The 16,475-nt window shown below is 45.1% G+C and overlaps 1 protein-coding gene across 1 annotated transcript in view; it reads right to left on the bottom strand.

Moving 5' to 3' along the window:
* Positions 1 to 16,475, bottom strand: part of LOC110501775 (titin) — a 175,594-nt gene that overhangs the window by 8,329 nt on the left and 150,790 nt on the right. The window contains exons 173-192 of the mRNA XM_090215073.1: positions 16,151 to 16,444; positions 15,736 to 16,017; positions 15,321 to 15,620; positions 13,140 to 15,206; positions 12,734 to 13,036; positions 12,313 to 12,624; positions 11,915 to 12,205; positions 11,518 to 11,817; positions 11,103 to 11,408; positions 10,439 to 10,705; positions 9,977 to 10,258; positions 9,241 to 9,834; positions 8,833 to 9,123; positions 8,432 to 8,731; positions 2,748 to 3,050; positions 2,243 to 2,545; positions 1,556 to 2,140; positions 1,129 to 1,434; positions 710 to 1,009; positions 3 to 578 (exon numbers count right to left, since the gene is read on the bottom strand). Of these exons, the coding sequence (XP_090071199.1) occupies positions 3 to 578; positions 710 to 1,009; positions 1,129 to 1,434; positions 1,556 to 2,140; positions 2,243 to 2,545; positions 2,748 to 3,050; positions 8,432 to 8,731; positions 8,833 to 9,123; positions 9,241 to 9,834; positions 9,977 to 10,258; positions 10,439 to 10,705; positions 11,103 to 11,408; positions 11,518 to 11,817; positions 11,915 to 12,205; positions 12,313 to 12,624; positions 12,734 to 13,036; positions 13,140 to 15,206; positions 15,321 to 15,620; positions 15,736 to 16,017; positions 16,151 to 16,444 (8,562 nt within the window). The remainder of the gene's footprint in view (positions 1 to 2; positions 579 to 709; positions 1,010 to 1,128; positions 1,435 to 1,555; positions 2,141 to 2,242; positions 2,546 to 2,747; positions 3,051 to 8,431; positions 8,732 to 8,832; positions 9,124 to 9,240; positions 9,835 to 9,976; positions 10,259 to 10,438; positions 10,706 to 11,102; positions 11,409 to 11,517; positions 11,818 to 11,914; positions 12,206 to 12,312; positions 12,625 to 12,733; positions 13,037 to 13,139; positions 15,207 to 15,320; positions 15,621 to 15,735; positions 16,018 to 16,150; positions 16,445 to 16,475) is intronic.

Raw genomic sequence — 16,475 nt, 5'->3', positions numbered from 1 at the left:
ACCTTGAATTTCAACCTTGAGTGTGGTTTCAACAGTTCCAAATTTGTTGGTCAATTGCACCTTGTATTTTCCAGCGTTTGTCTTACGCTGTACATTCCTTATAACCAGATGAGTGTAACTCTCAGTGTTTTCAATGATCACATTTTCAGAAGCGTTGAGAGGCTTCTTTGCATAGAACCACATGATTTGAGGAATTGGACGGCCAATGTAGACAACATGGAGACGAAGACTTGTTCCACACCCTGCAGTGTATTTCTCCTTCAATGGGAATCCAGGGTGGAAAGCAGGTGTAGCCTGCAAGCGCAGCTTGCCGCTGGACTCTGTTTCACCGGCTTCATTGACAGCTCTGCAAGTGTATATGCCCTCATCTTCCTGTTCATCTGTGGCCACTGTCAGTGAATGGTTGCGACCATCAGAACTCATCTTGTACTTGCGACTCTGGATCAGCTCTTTACCATATCTGTACCATCTGATTTCAGGAAGGGGACGTCCAATAATCTGGCATGTCAGAGTTCCTGATTCACCAAGTTTTGCAATGACATCTGCCATGTCTTCCTTGAGACTAGGAGCCTCTCCCACTGTTGAAATATAATCAGAGAATTAACATTATTTCAAGTGAAAAGCAATGATGCATTGCACTGATGTTCATTATGTAAGGCACTTACAGTATCTTATGATAATTGACAATTAAAATATTACACCAACGTACAGCTCAGTTTAGTCTTGATGCCCATGGCAGTCCTGCGAGGTCTACTCATTCCGGTTTCATTTTCTGCAAGGATTCTGAACTCGTACTCCGTAGCCTCCATCAGACCACCCATGGTGAACTGTCTGTCCTTGGAACGCTCCTTGTTGCATTTCTTCCAGGCACTTTCTCCTGCCTGTCTAAATTCAATCCAGTAACCCAGGATCTCTTTGCCACCATCACATTCTGGCCGCAGCCAGTGAATAGTGATAAAGTCTTTGGCAACAGAGATGATATCAATCTCACCTGGTTGACCGGGTTTGTCTATCCAAAGAGAGAGTTAACAATGAAATTGCAATCATTCATCTTTTAAAGTACTGCATTATTTATATTATTTCTATATATTATTAAATGTATAATATAAAGACCTATTATATACTTACCAAATGGATCTTTGCATATAACATTTTCAGATACTGGTCCAGGTTCACTCTGACCAATGTCGTTTTGTGCCACGACACGGAACAGGTATTCAGCATCAGGGATGAGTCCAGTGAGACTGTACATTGTAGTGGTGATGTGTGTCTTGTTGTGACGCACCCACTTCTCTGTGGACACCTCTCTCCTCTCAACGTAATATCCTGAAATGCGGGCGCCACCATCATCCTTTGGTCTGCCCCAAGATAGAGCAACAGTGCTCTTTGTGACATCCATAACCTCTGGTGGGTTGATTGGAGGTTCTGGAGGAGCTGTTGTATACAAACAAATATTTGCATAATTGTAAATAGAAGAAGTGAGGAATGATAACTAACACAATTACACATTTCACATTTGCAGAAAAAGTATTATGAATATAAAAATAATACTTACACAGGGGTGTCTTCGGAGTGACACATTCATCTGATTTGAGAGATCTGCTCACACCAAATTGGTTTTCAGCAGTGATCTTGAAGTGGTATTCAACATTCTCCTTCAGTCCCTTGACCACCAGAGCTGTGTCCACCACTCTTGAGTCCACAGTGTACCATGCTACCTTTGATACCTCACGCCTTTCAACGATGTAACCCAGGATATCAGAGCCACCGTCTTGAGAGGGAGGTCTCCAGCTGACTCGTACGGAGCGAGCCTGGATATCATCAAACTCAAGGGGACCTTCCGGTGCGTCTGGACGTCCAATCACTTTAACATTGATGTAGACAGCCTTCCTGCCACATTTATTCTCTAGCACCAGGTCATATGTTCCGGTGTCGTCTCTGTGGGCTTCTTTGATCACAAGTTCAGTGATATCATCATTGGTGGCGATCATAGCTCGGTGAGAGACATCTCGGCCTTCCTTTGTCCACTTGCAGATAGGGACTGGTTTACCCTTGATTGGCACAGACAGCCTGATGACTCCTCCCTGTCTGACCACATAGCCTTCCTCGTATTTGGGGTCCAGTTCGTAGTCAGGATAGTCTGAAATGATCATTAGATTAGTTCACATTTGACACAAGCTTCAAAAGCAAAATAGAAAATACAGCTCTTCATGGCACTCTAAACACATATTTAATCTCTTACCGAGCATTTCTATAACCTTGACGATTCCTGGGATCTCGACTGGCTCTCCGGGTCCACCAGCGTTGCAGGCCATCACACGGAACTTGTACTCAGCTCCCTGAGGCATGTGTGTCAGAGTGTATTCACAGATTTTTATGGGTGTCGTGTTGCACATGGTCCATTCCACCTGGTCCACCTTCTGCATCTCAATCAGGTAACCAGTGACGACGGAACCACCCTCTTCCTCAGGAGGACTCCAAGCCAGAGACACAGAAGTTCTGGTGGTGTCTGTAACCATGGGGAACTGTGGTATGCTAGGAGGCTCTGTTTAGATAAAGACAACAAATAGAATAGTTGTGGTAATGCATACATCTTTGAAATGGGTGCTAAGTTCCAGTGGAATTGGACCCATAGATCATTGAGTTGAATGACACATTACAAAATAGTAAAAAATAATCATGATTTAATTTACTTCCTATTCCAATGTTGGGCATGACAAACAAGGTAGAGGATTACAGATACATACCAATGGGATCCATGGCGATAGCTGGTTTAGATGCCATACTGGGTTTGCTCGAGCCTCTTGAGTTCAGGGCGATCACACGGAACTCATACTCATTGCCTTCACACAGACCAGATGATCTGTATCTGGTCATGGTGACCGGGTTCTTAACGATGCTCATCCACCTTTCAGATCTGACCTCTTTGCGCTCAATTATGTATCCAGACACCTGGGACCCTCCATCTTCTTCTGGTGACTGCCATGTGATGGTCATTCCTTCATGAGTCACATCCAGTACATCAGGTCTGTTTGGTGCACTGGGTACGGCTGTGGAGAGATTAGAGATTTCACATTAGATCAGTTATGCCACCATCATCTCGTTTCTTTAACTTCATCAAAAATGGGCCTCCCGAGTGGCGTAGCTGTCTAAGGCACTGCATCGCAGTGCTAGAGGCGTCACTACAGACCCGGGTTCAATCCACAGAGGCAGTGCAAAATTGTCCGGGTTAGGGGAAGGTTTGGCCGGCTGTGACACAGCTTGGGGTTGAACCAGGGTCTGTAGTGACTGCTATGCCCCTCGTGCTCTAGTGACTCCTTGTGGCGGGCTGGGCACATGCATGCTGATTTCGGTCGCCAGTTGTACAGTGTTTCCTCTGACACATTGGTGTGGCTGGCCTCCGGGTTAAATGAGCAATGTGTTAAGAAGCAATGTGGTCGTGTTTCGGAGGATGGGTCGTGTTTCGGAGGATGCATGGCTCTCGAACTTCGCCTCTCCCGAGTCCGTACGAGAGTTCAGACGTATTTTTGTCCTCGTCCTGTCGTGTCCCGTATATATATATATTTACAACTTTTTTTTCACATACATTTTTAATTTTCCAAAAACTCATCTTCAGAACACTCTCCTGCAATCCGTTTCACCAATTTATATTTATATAAAAAAGTATTATTTACCTCAGATCTGTGATCCTCCGAGAGGCTAGCCAGAAATTAGCCAGAAGCTAGCCGGGAGCTAGCCAGAAGCTGGTCCAGAAGCTACTCTGAAGCTGGTTCAGGGGCTAGTTCAGAAGCTAGTTAGCTTATTTACTGGCTAATCGTTGGTACTCAGCTGACCACGGTTTGTGGTCATCGGCTGTCCTTTGGCTCGAGAATCTATCGCCAGTTTTGTACGGCGCGGTGCAGCGCAGCGCGGCTCGGAGCGGAACATATCGGATCAATTTTTCTCTCCATGTCCCTGGATTTCGGCCGCTGGCTCTGGACGTCCATGCCTGGATCTCGCAGCTAGCTAGCTGCTATCCGTGTGTCTATCGGCTTTCGTCGATTCCGGAGCTAACATCAATTGTTCCGGAGCTAGCCAGCTGAAGAGTTCCATCAATCACTCCTGGGCTGCAGTCACCTATCCGGACCCGTTTTGCTGCCTACGCGGAGCCCCACCGGGCCTTCACGGCTAGACTGCCGACGTTGTCTACCCGAGGGAACTGTCCGGCTGGCTCCTCCGGCGCAACGTTGCCTGGGCGCTCATCTGCGGCCTGCTAGCCGTTGGCTATCTTATCGGCTGCTATCTGAATAGACAATCGGACAATTTTTATTTAATTTTTATTTATTGATTTATTTTTTTTCTTGGGCCTCTATAACTATATCTATTGTTTTTATTTTTGTTGTTGTTGTGTGATTTGGATTCATCCCCTCTACCACACGGAAACCCACTAATCTACTGACGTTCCGCAAGAGTTGGCTAATAACAGACCTCCATCTTATGCTAGCTTGCTCCTATGCTAGCTTGCTACCGATTTAGCTGTCTAAATCGCCGTGACCCCCAACCAACCTCTCCACTCACTGGACCCTTTTGATCACTCAACTGAGCATGCCTCTCCTTCATGTCAATATGCCTTGTCCATTGCTGTTCTGGTTAGTGTTTATTGGCTTATTTCACTGTAGAGCCTCTAGTCCTGCTCATTATACCTTATCCAACCTATTAGTTCCACCACCCACACATGCAATGACATCTCCTGGTTTCAATGATGTTTCTATAGACAATATCTCTCTCTTCATCACTCAATACCTAGGTTTACCTCCACTCCACTCCTACCTTACCTTTGTCTGTACATTATACCTTGATGCTATTTTATCGCCCCCAGAAACCTCCTTTTACTCTCTGTTCCAGACGTTCTAAACGACCAATTCTTATTGCTTTTAGCCGCACCCTTATTCTACTACTACTCTGTTCATTTGGCGATGTAGAGGTGAATCCAGGCCCTGCAGTGCCTAGCTCCACTCCTATTCCCCAGGCGCTCTCTTTTGACGACTTCTGTAACCGTAATAGCCTTGGTTTCATGCATGTTAACATTAGAAGCCTCCTCCCTAAGTTTGTTCTATTCACTGCTTTAGCACACTCTGCCAACCCGGATGTTCTAGCTGTGTCTGAATCCTGGCTTAGGAAGACCACCAAAAATTCAGACATTTTAATTCCAAACTACAACATTTTCAGACAAGATAGAACTGCCAAAGGGGGCGGTGTTGCAATCTACTGCAAAGATAGTCTGCAGATTTCTGTCCTACTATCCAGGTCTGTACCCAAACAATTTGAACTTCTACTTTTAAAAATCCACCTCTCTAAAAACAAGTCTCTCACCGTTGCCGCCTGCTATAGACCACCCTCTGCCCCCAGCTGTGCTCTGGACACCATATGTGAACTGATTGCCCCCCATCTATCTTCAGAGCTTGTGCTGCTAGGCGAGCTAAATTGGAACATGCTTAACACCCCAGCCATCCTACAATCTAAACTTGATGCCCTCAACCTCACACAAATTATCAATGAACCTACCAGGTACCTCCCCAAAGCCTTAAACACGGGCACCCTCATAGATATCATCCTAACCAACTTGCCCTCTAAATACACCTCTGCTGTTTTCAACCAAGATCTCAGCGATCACTGCCTCATTGCCTGCATCCGTAATGGGTCAGCGGTCAAACGACCTCCACTCATCACTGTAAAACGCTCCCTGAAACACTTCAGCGAGCAGGCCTTTCTAATCGACCTGGCCGGGGTATCCTGGAAGGATATTGATCTCATCCCGTCAGTAGAGGATGCCTGGATATTTTTTTTAAATGCCTTCCTAACCATCTTAAATAAACATGCCCCATTCAAGAAATTTAGAACCAGGAATAGATATAGCCCTTGGTTCTCCCCAGACCTGACTGCCCTTAACCAACAAAAAAACATCCTATGGCGTTCTGCATTAGCATCGAACAGCCCCCGTGATATGCAGCTGTTCAGGGAAGCTAGAAACCATTATACACAGGCAGTTAGAAAAGCCAAGGCTAGCTTTTTCAAGCAGAAATTTGTTTCCTGCAACACTAACTCAAAAAAGTTCTGGGACACTGTAAAGTCCATGGAGAATAAGAACCCCTCCTCCCAGCTGCCCACTGCACTGAAGATAGGAAACACTGTCACCAGTGATAAATCCACCATAATTGAGAATTTCAATAAGCATTTTTCTACGGCTGGCCATGCTTTCCACCTGGCTACTCCTACCCCGGTCAACAGCACTGCACCCCCCACAACAACTCGCCCAAGCCTTCCCCATTTCTCCTTCTCCCAAATCTGCTCAGCTGATGTTCTGAATGAGCTGCAAAATCTGGACCCCTACAAATCAGCCGGGCTAGACAATCTGGACCCTTTCTTTCTAAAATTATCTGCCAAAATTGTTGCCACCCCTATTACTAGCCTGTTCAACCTCTCTTTCGTGTCGTCTGAGATTCGCAAAGATTGGAAAGCAGCTGCGGTCATCCCCCTCTTCAAAGGGGGTGACACTCTTGACCCAAACTGCTACAGACCTATATCTATCCTACCATGCCTTTCTAAGGTCTTCGAAAGCCAAGTCAACAAACAGATTACCGACCATTTCGAATCTCACCATACCTTCTCTGCTATGCAATCTGGTTTCAGAGCTGGTCATGGGTGCACCTCAGCCACGCTCAAGGTCCTAAATGATATCTTAACCGCCATCAATAAGAAACATTACTGTGCAGCCGTATTCATTGATCTGGCCAAGGCTTTCGACTCTGTCAATCACCACATCCTCATCGGCAGACTCGACAGCCTTGGTTTCTCAAATGATTGCCTCGCCTGGTTCACCAACTACTTCTCTGATAGAGTTCAGTGTGTCAAATCGGAGGGTCTGCTGTCCGGACCTCTGGCAGTCTCTATGGGGGTGCCACAGGGTTCAATTCTTGGACCGACTCTCTTCTCTGTATACATCAATGAGGTCGCTCTTGCTGCTGGTGAGTCTCTGATCCACCTCTATGCAGACGACACCATTCTGTATACTTCTGGCCCTTCTTTGGATACTGTGTTAACAACCCTCCAGGCAAGCTTCAATGCCATACAACTCTCCTTCCGTGGCCTCCAATTGCTCTTAAATACAAGTAAAACTAAATGCATGCTCTTCAACCGATCGCTACCTGTACCTACCCGCCTGTCCAACAGTACTACTCTGGACGGCTCCGACTTAGAATACGTGGACAACTACAAATACTTAGGTGTCTGGTTAGACTGTAAACTCTCCTTCCAGACCCATATCAAACATCTCCAATCCAAAGTTAAATCTAGAATTGGCTTCCTATTTCGCAACAAAGCATCCTTCACTCATGCTGCCAAACATACCCTTGTAAAACTGACCATCCTACCAATCCTTGACTTTGGCGATGTCATTTACAAAATAGCCTCCAATACCCTACTCAACAAATTGGATGCAGTCTAGCACAGTGCAATCCGTTTTGTCACCAAAGCCCCATATACTACCCACCATTGCGACCTGTACGCTCTCGTTGGCTGGCCCTCGCTTCATACTCGTCGCCAAACCCACTGGCTCCATGTCATCTACAAGACCCTGCTAGGTAAAGTCCCCCTTATCTCAGCTCGCTGGTCACCATTGCATCTCCCACCTGTAGCACACGCTCCAGCAGGTATATCTCTCTAGTCACCCCCAAAACCAATTCTTTCTTTGGCCGCCTCTCCTTCCAGTTCTCTGCTGCCAATGACTGGAACGAACTACAAAAATCTCTGAAACTGGAAACACTTATCTCCCTCACTAGCTTTAAGCACCAACTGTCAGAGCAGCTCACAGATTACTGCACCTGTACATAGCCCACCTATAATTTAGCCCAAACAACTACCTCTTTCCCTACTGTATTTTATTTATTTATTTATTTTGCTCCTTTGCACCCCCATTATTTTTATTTCTACTTTGCACATTCTCCCATTGCAAATCTACCATTCCAGTGTTTTACTTGCTATATTGTATCTACTTTGCCACCATGGCCTTTTTGCCTTTACCTCCCTTATCTCACCTCATTTGCTCACATCGTATATAGACTTGTTTATACTGTATTATTGACTGTATGTTTGTTTTACTCCATGTGTAACTCTGTGTCGTTGTATGTGTCGAACTGCTTTGCTTTATCTTGGCCAGGTCGCAATTGTAAATGAGAACTTGTTCTCAACTTGCCTACCTGGTTAAATAAAGGTGAAATATAAGATGGGACTAGACTGTAACTACCAATTGGATATCACGAAAAAGAGGTAAAAATCAAAACTAAGTCCACAAATTTGGGCACTTTTCTCACTGTTTTGGTGTTTAAATCATAGTGTATAATACATATTGTCAAAAGGTGGAATTTAATGTGTTTTATGATTTACGATGACTTACTCTTGAGACTCTTGCATTCAACAACTTCAGACTGCAAGAATCCTCCAATGCCGAAGCGGTTGGTTGCAGCCACACGGAACACGTACTCAGTTCCCTCAGACAATCTGGTGAACTTGAATGTGGGTCTTGTGACGGATTCGGACACTGGTAGCCATCCGGGGCGGTGAGCGTCACGCTGCTCAACAACATAGCCACTGACGTTGGCACCGCCATCCTTCTCTGGTGGCTCCCAGCTGACCGTTACCGATGTGGCATCAACAGCATCAACTGTGATTGGTCCAATGGGTATTCCAGGTTTATCTAGATAGAAATAAGCAGACGGTTAGTACTTGACGCAGTAACAAAAACATAAGAACGCACAAACACAAGTATGGAAGCTTTCCAAGAACACACACACTTACCAAGAATGATAACTTTGAGTATCTCTGTTGCAGTTCCTATGGAATTCTTCACTTGAAGAGTGTAGCTACCAGTGTCATCAATGGTTGTCTCACGCACAGTCAGTTTGGTGTATTTTCCATTAGACTCAATCTTAACCCGGTCAAGACTATCCTTCATCTTTGCACCATTGAAGGACCAGCTGCAAACTGGAGCAGGTTGGGCTTTTATAGGAATATTGATGTTGATTTTTTTACCGGCTGGCACATGGACAATCTTCTGTGGTATGCCGGTCAGATCAATATAGGGTGCCACTGTAAAAGGAAAGATGGTTTTTGAAAATTAGAACATCTCGAAGATGTATCTAACCTTTCATATTTTAAATAGATTAACTGCCATGTATATCAGATATTATTCAGAATATAACATACGTAGTTGTTCCTGAACGACCACAGGTCCTGTAATCTCCCTAGGCTCGCTGACTCCTCTGCTGTTTGTAGCTCTGATTCTGAAGAGATAAGTCTCCTTCTCTGTCAGACCAGTGACGGTGTGCTGGGACATGGACTGTTTAACGGTGGCCACTGCACTCCATCTGTCTGATCCAACGATGTTAGCTTCAATGACGTAGCCCGTCAGTCTGCTTCCACCATCGTGAAGAGGTCTTTCCCAGTTCAGGATTGCTGAGGTCTTGCCGATATCCACAATGTGCAGATCCTGAGGAAGGCTGGGAACTTCACAGATCAACACTGATTCAGGTATTTCACATGGTTCTCCAACACCATATATATTCTCTGGTAACACTCTGAAGAAGTAGTGTACTGATTCCTCCAGGCCAGTAATTCTGAACAAGGTCTTCCTGCATTCTGTTGTAACGGTCTTGTAGGATTTCATTGAAGCTTCACGTTTCTCAATGATGTAGTTGTTCACAGGGGCTCCACCATCAATACTTGGTACATCCCATGTGATGACGACAGACTCCTTTGTGTAGTCTTTGACTCTAACTGAACCGGGTGGTCCAGGAGTGTCTGGAAAATACAGAAAGGATTAACTGACTGTTCACAGCACAGAGATCATATAATTCACTATTCTTTAAATAATTATATGGTTTACAGATAGTTCTTAATCATTTAACCATCTTAAGTATGACAACGTAACCTCATAACATACCATAAACTTTGACGAGAATGGTTGCTGATTTCTTGCCAGATGGATTTTCAGCCTCAATGGTGTATTTGCCAGAATCGTAACGATGGACCTTCTCAACAATCAGTTGAGTGTAACTGTCAGTTGTATCAATGAACCCACGGCTCTGCAGGTCAATGCCAGGTTTCCTCCAGGTCAATACTGGTGCAGGTCTTCCAGTCACATTGACAAACAGCCTCAGAGTGTTACCAGCTCTCAGACACACCGTCTTCTTCAGATCATCAGGAAGATCAAGATCAGGGATTGCTGTTGGGACCAAAATGACAGCATGTTAACAACATATGTATAAAAACTGTAAAAGTGTAAAGGAGTGGCTGGGCTTCAATGTATACATTGGTATAAACGGCAGTTGTACCAAGTTACCATTTACATTACTAATGCTGCCATTGTGAAGTATTGACAGTAAAAGCATAAAAACAAACTTACAAAGTTTCTCAACCGGCTCAATTTCCACACTTGGTTCGCTGAATTCCCCAGTGCCATTACTATTGACTCCTGCGACGCGGAAGCTGTACTTCTTGTTGCTTTGAAGTCCAGCGGCAACAAACAAATTGGTCTTCAGAGTCTTCTGAGTGGCCCTGTACCACTGCTCGGTTCCTTCCTCAAGCACCTCCACCACGTAGCCAACAACATCAGCACCACCATCATACATTGGTCTGGTCCATTGCAAGCTAATGCTATGCTTGGTGGAATCTATCACACGTGGAATTGAAGGAGGGGCTGGAGTGTCTGGAATCGGTAAAGACAAAATACAGTATGGGTTATTCAACAGCAGTAGTTTTTCAGTGTTTCAAAAGTCAACCATAAGTCAACTTTTAGAAACAAAAACGGTAAGATTCTAAAGATGGATTATAAGACAATGACTGTTTAATCACTGGCGGCAGGGTAGCCTAGTGGTTAGAGCGTTGGACTAGTAACCGAAAGGTAGCAAGTTCAAATCGCCAAGCTGACAAGGTACAAATCTGTCGTTCTGCCCCTGAACAGGCAGTTAACCCACTGTTCCTAGGCCATCATTGAAAATAAGAATTTGTTCTTAACTGACTTGCCTAGTAAAATAAAGGTAAAATAAAAATAACATTAAAAAACGTACATGTTGGCTCTCTACAGTAGGCATACTGAGAGGCTTCACTGGGCTGGCTGTTTCCAGCTGTGTTCACGGCTGTAACACGGAACTGGTAATCACTGCCTTCCAGCAGACCAGAGATCTTCAGGCGGATGTCGTAGATGGTAAAGGTCTTATTGACCCTAGTCCATCTGGAGCTGCTCTTCTCACGTTTGTCCACCAGGTAATTCTTTATCTCACTTCCACCATCACTCTCAGGTTTCATCCATTCAATGATGACGTGCTCTTTTCCTACAGCCGTGACCTCTGGTGCTCCAGGTTGTGATGGGATAGCTGCAATGATATAGGGGAAAAAATCATGTTTAATAAGGGTTTGCCTTAGAATCAGACTAAAATTGTTTTGAATCTACTAAAATGAGATGGCCACTGGATGCACACTTACTGTATGCGTTTCTGGCGATGACAGGCTCGGACTCCAAGGGCACACCAGGTCCGAACTTGTTGACTCCTCTGACACGGAATACGTACTCGTTGTTCTTGATCAGTTTGGAGCTGACACAAGACAGAGTCTTGCACTCAGTCTCCATGATCACCCAGTTGAGTCTGCTGGTCTCACGCCTATCAACAATGTAATGAGTGACCAGATCTCCACCGTCCTCCAGAGGGATCTTCCAAGACACAGTGCACTTCTCCTCTGTCACCCTGGTGATTGTGATCTTGTCCTCAGGAGGCCCTGGTGTATCTGGAAATACAGAGTGAAACATACAAATGTGTTATTATGGTAATAGTCAGTGTAAGAAGACATTTTGTTGAGCTCCAATTTGTTTCCATGTTCTTACCGAGTACTTTAACATTGACAGCCACTGTCTTGGTTCCACTGGCGTTCTTCGCGGTCAGAACATATCTTCCAGTGTCATTTCTGTTGCAGGACTTGATGATGGCCATGGCTCTTGAACTGGTGTATGTCAGGGAGTATTTCTCTCCCAGCTCCAGCACCTTGTCACCCTTGGCCCACCATACTATGGGTTCGGGTTTACCACCAACTACACCATCAAGGACCAGGTCTGACCCAGCCCGGACAGTGACGTGCTCTCCAACAAGAGAGCTGTCAAGTTCAGCTTTGGGAGGAGCTATAGACAAAAATAAAATATAAATCATAAAAAATAAATGTGGTGAAATGTACGTTTATCTACGAGTAAACGTAACAGTCACTTAACAGTATCTAACAGTAACTTACTGTATTCATCCTTGCAGGTGATCGGTCCTGTTGTTTCAGATGGTGCACTGTGAACTCCGGCTCCATTTCTGGCAATGACACGGAATTCAAAGATTTCTCCTTCACCCAGTCCTCTGACTGTGAAGTGAGTCTCCGTGATGGTGGTGTAGTTACACTTCAACCAGTGGGCATCATCCCACTCATCATCACTCCATGGCTTGCGCTCCACGACGTATCCGACAATCTTGCTGCCACCATCATTGAATGGTATACCCCATGCAATAGTAGCTGAGGACCTTGTGACATCAGTCACCTCTGGTTTACCAGGAGGATCTACATGGAAACAGAATAAGAATGTACAATCAGCAGAAAGGTCAAATGTCAACATGGATCAAAGAGACTCAAAATGTTTAGAAAAATGTCCTTTGAATGTTGCACTTACCGACTGGGTTCAAAGCCACTACTGGTCTTGAGGCCTCACTGGCTTTGCTGAGACCAGAAATATTCATTGCATAAACTCTGAACTGGTACTCCAGGCCCTCAATGAGACTGGAGACTTTGAATTGGGTATCCAGGCATGGGAGCTTGTTCTCCCTGACCCAAAGAATGGTGTTTCTCTCCTTCTTCTCTATCCAGTATCCAGTCACCTTGCTGCCGCCATCAGCATATGGCAGATCCCACTTGATCCCAATAGCAGTAGCAGATACTGTCACCACATCTGGGCGGGTTGGTGGACTTGGTGGAACTGATATTGAGAATAAGATAAATACAATTCATCGTTAGTGTCTTTTTCAAACTATTACAGCAAATGTAAATTGATTTAACACATGTAGGTACATAGAACTTACCGAATGGATGCTCAATGACAACAGCTGAGGATTCGATGGACTTGCTCACGCCATACTTGCTCTCAGCAGAGACACGGAAGGTGTACTCCATGTATTTGGTCAGATGGCTGACTTTGATCGTGGTGCGTTTACAACTTGAGTTCACCACTTGCCAGGATGTAGATCCAGATTCACGTTTCTCAATGATGTAGTTGTCTATATCCGTTCCACCGTCATCCTCTGGTGCTGTCCAAGCCAATGAACAGCCTTCTGATGACACTGCAGAGATTCCAATGGGTCCTACGGGTGGAGTGGGTCTTCCAACAACGTTGACACTAACAGCAAATGTCTTTGCTCCGGCGGCATTGTCCAGAGTGAGGTAGTATTTTCCACTGTCTGCTCTCTTGCTGTCTTTTACCACCAGGGTGGTTTTTTCTGTGGTAGTCTTGATGATCACTCTATCAGTCTCTTTTAGCTTCATCTCCTCCAGTTTCCAGGTGGCCTTTGGAGCTGGTCTGCCACTGATGGGGATATCAATGGTGAATGCATCGTGAGTCTTGCATGTGATGAGCTGGTTGGTTATGCCACTGAGATCTGCTGTGGGCTCAATCTTAGGCTCCTTGATGACAACGGATGCTAAGGCATCTCTTGGGACACTGATACCAGCCTCATTGATAGCCTTGACACGGAAGTCATATTCTGTGTTCTCAATCAAGCCCTCAATGACTAACTTCAGGAGTTTGGTTTGACCGCCAACAACCCAGCGATCAGAGTCCTTTGCTTTGGCTTCAGCAATGTAACCTGTGATGCGGCTGCCACCGTCGTGTTCAGGTTTCAGCCAGGCCAAGATAGCAGTGGAATTAGTAGTGTCAATGATGTCAAGACTCTTGGGTGGAGCAGGCACCTCAGTTGCAGTAATTGGTTCAGTCATCTCACAGGGTTCTCCCCTGCCATACATATTTTCAGCGATGACTCTGAACAGGTAAGGCACACCTATGCCTAGGTTGGTCATTCTGATCATTTGACGTGAGGATTTTTCGCTGACTGACTTCCAGCTGAGACGACTAGCCTCACGCTTTTCTACAATGTAGTGCTGAATACGGGCTCCACCGTCGTTGGCTGGAGCGTCCCACAGCATTGTCAGAGCTCCTCTGGTCACATCCTTGAAGCTGATAGCTCCTGGAGGTCCAGGTGTATCAAGCACCTTCACAGTAAATGTGATAGATTTGCGGCCACCGTTGTTCTCAAGAGATAAGGTATATTTCCCAGAGTCATATCTGGTACAGCTCTCAATGGTCAAGGTACTGTATGTGTCAGTTGTGTTGACATCTGTCATAACACCAAGTTCTCCACTTGCCTTGGTCCATGTAGCCAGCGGAGCTGGTTTACCACAGAAGGCAATATGAAGAGTGACGGTGGCACCGTTCTTCACGACGTGTGTCTGTTTGAAGTCTGCATCAAGGGTGATTTCTGGTGACGTCAGTCTATCAACAGCTTGCACTGGATTAGGAACTGCACATGCTTCTCCTTTTCCAGACCCATTCACTGCACGCACACGGAACCTATATTCCTCACCCGCCATTAAACCTTTAGCGGTGTATGTGGTGTTGATGCAAGTTGTTCTATTGACTTGGTGCCATTCATTAAGGCTTGCCTTGCACATCTCAATGACATAGCCAATTATCTCCATTCCACCGTCGAACACAGGCTTGATCCATTCCAGGGTGACAGATGACTTTGTGGAGTCGGTGACCTTCACCAGTGAAGGAGCACTTGGTGCGCTTGTTGGCTCTCTGCACTTGAAGAGTCTTGATGTGCTGCTTGCTGGTCCGATTCCGGCACCATTTTCAGCCATGACACGGAATTCATATTCATTACCTTCAGTCAGGTGTGTCACTCTGTGTCTGAGCTCAGTGATTGGTCTTTTAGATGAAACCTTCACCCATTGCAAACTCTTCTTCTCACGTCTCTCCAGGATGTAGTGCTTGATCTCATTTCCACCATCTGATCTGGGTCTTGTCCAGCCTATTGTGATGGTGTCTCCAGTCACATTTGTGGCGTCTGGTGTTCCTGGGGCTTCTGGAACGGCTGTGAAACAAAACAACATTTGTTTGTGTTAGTTAAACATAATAATTGAAGTTAATAACACATAAGTATACATGTCAGTGATCACTTTAGTAGTTGTTGGTTGGTGGAACTTACTGAATTGCATCTGTGCAATGAATGAATCAGAGTCAAGAGGACGTCCAACTCCGAACTTGTTGACAGCAGAGATCCGGAACTGGTACTCGTTTCCCTTGATCAGCTTGGTGGCGTTGAATGAACAAGCTTCACACTTGCTTGTCACCATTGCCCAGGAGATCCTAGATGTTTCTCTCTTCTCCACCGTATAATAGAGGATTGCAGCACATCCATCGTTCTCTGGCGGGTTCCACCAGACAGTTGCCTTTTCTGTAGTGATACCAGTGAAACGGACTGGTCCCTCAGGTGGTCCAGGGGTATCTGAAGAAAGCATACATTGCTAATGGTTAAGCATGAATCCATCCACTTAAATAATTTTCATCACAATTTGAGAGACAATAAAGAATGTAACAATCTACTGTATCTATAAACCAACCTGAGACTCTGATGTTGACACTCTCTGTCTTTGTTCCAGAGCTGTTCTTGGCTTCCACCATGTACACTCCGCGGTGGTCGCGATCAGCATCTCTGATGAAAAGGCTGCTGGAGCCGATGTTAGTTGTGATATCAATCAACATCTTCTTGTCGACCTCTTTACCGTTCTTGTACCATATGACCTGAGGCACTGGTCGTCCAGTGATACTGCAGTTCAGTTTGATGTTTTCACCAGCCTTGTACACAAGAGCAGTATCAGCACTGAACTCAATGTCGGGAGAAACTAAACAGAGAAAGACACAAAAACATACAATTAATGCTACATTTAATCACATACAGACAAACTTAGGTTGTATCATTTACAGTATAATGTATATTTAATATATTGAATATATATTTAATATAATGTATATTACCACTTTCATCTTTGGTCATTACATAGCCAGAAGACTGCGTGGGTGGACTGACTGTGCCGACAGCATTTCTGGCAATCACTCTGAATTCATAGCGATCACCAGCAGAAAGTCCGGTGATGGTGAATTGCAAATCACTAATGTCTGTGAAGTTGCATCTCAACCATTTGCCTCTGCCTTGGCGTCGCTCCACACTGTACGCCACAATCTTAAAGCCTCCATCTTTCTTGGGTGTATCCCATTTAAGTGTGACGGTGTCTCGTGTGACATCAATGACGTTAGGAGTACCAGGTGGATCTAAGGGGAAGTGAAAGGTCAGGTTGCTAAA

This window comes from Oncorhynchus mykiss, chromosome 22, assembly GCF_057628025.1.
Source record: "Oncorhynchus mykiss isolate SJ-2025 chromosome 22, ASM5762802v1, whole genome shotgun sequence".
Taxonomy (NCBI): Eukaryota; Metazoa; Chordata; class Actinopteri; order Salmoniformes; family Salmonidae; genus Oncorhynchus; species Oncorhynchus mykiss.
The sequence above is the reverse complement of the archived record's forward strand: the minus strand, read 5'-3'. Positions and strand labels throughout refer to the sequence as shown.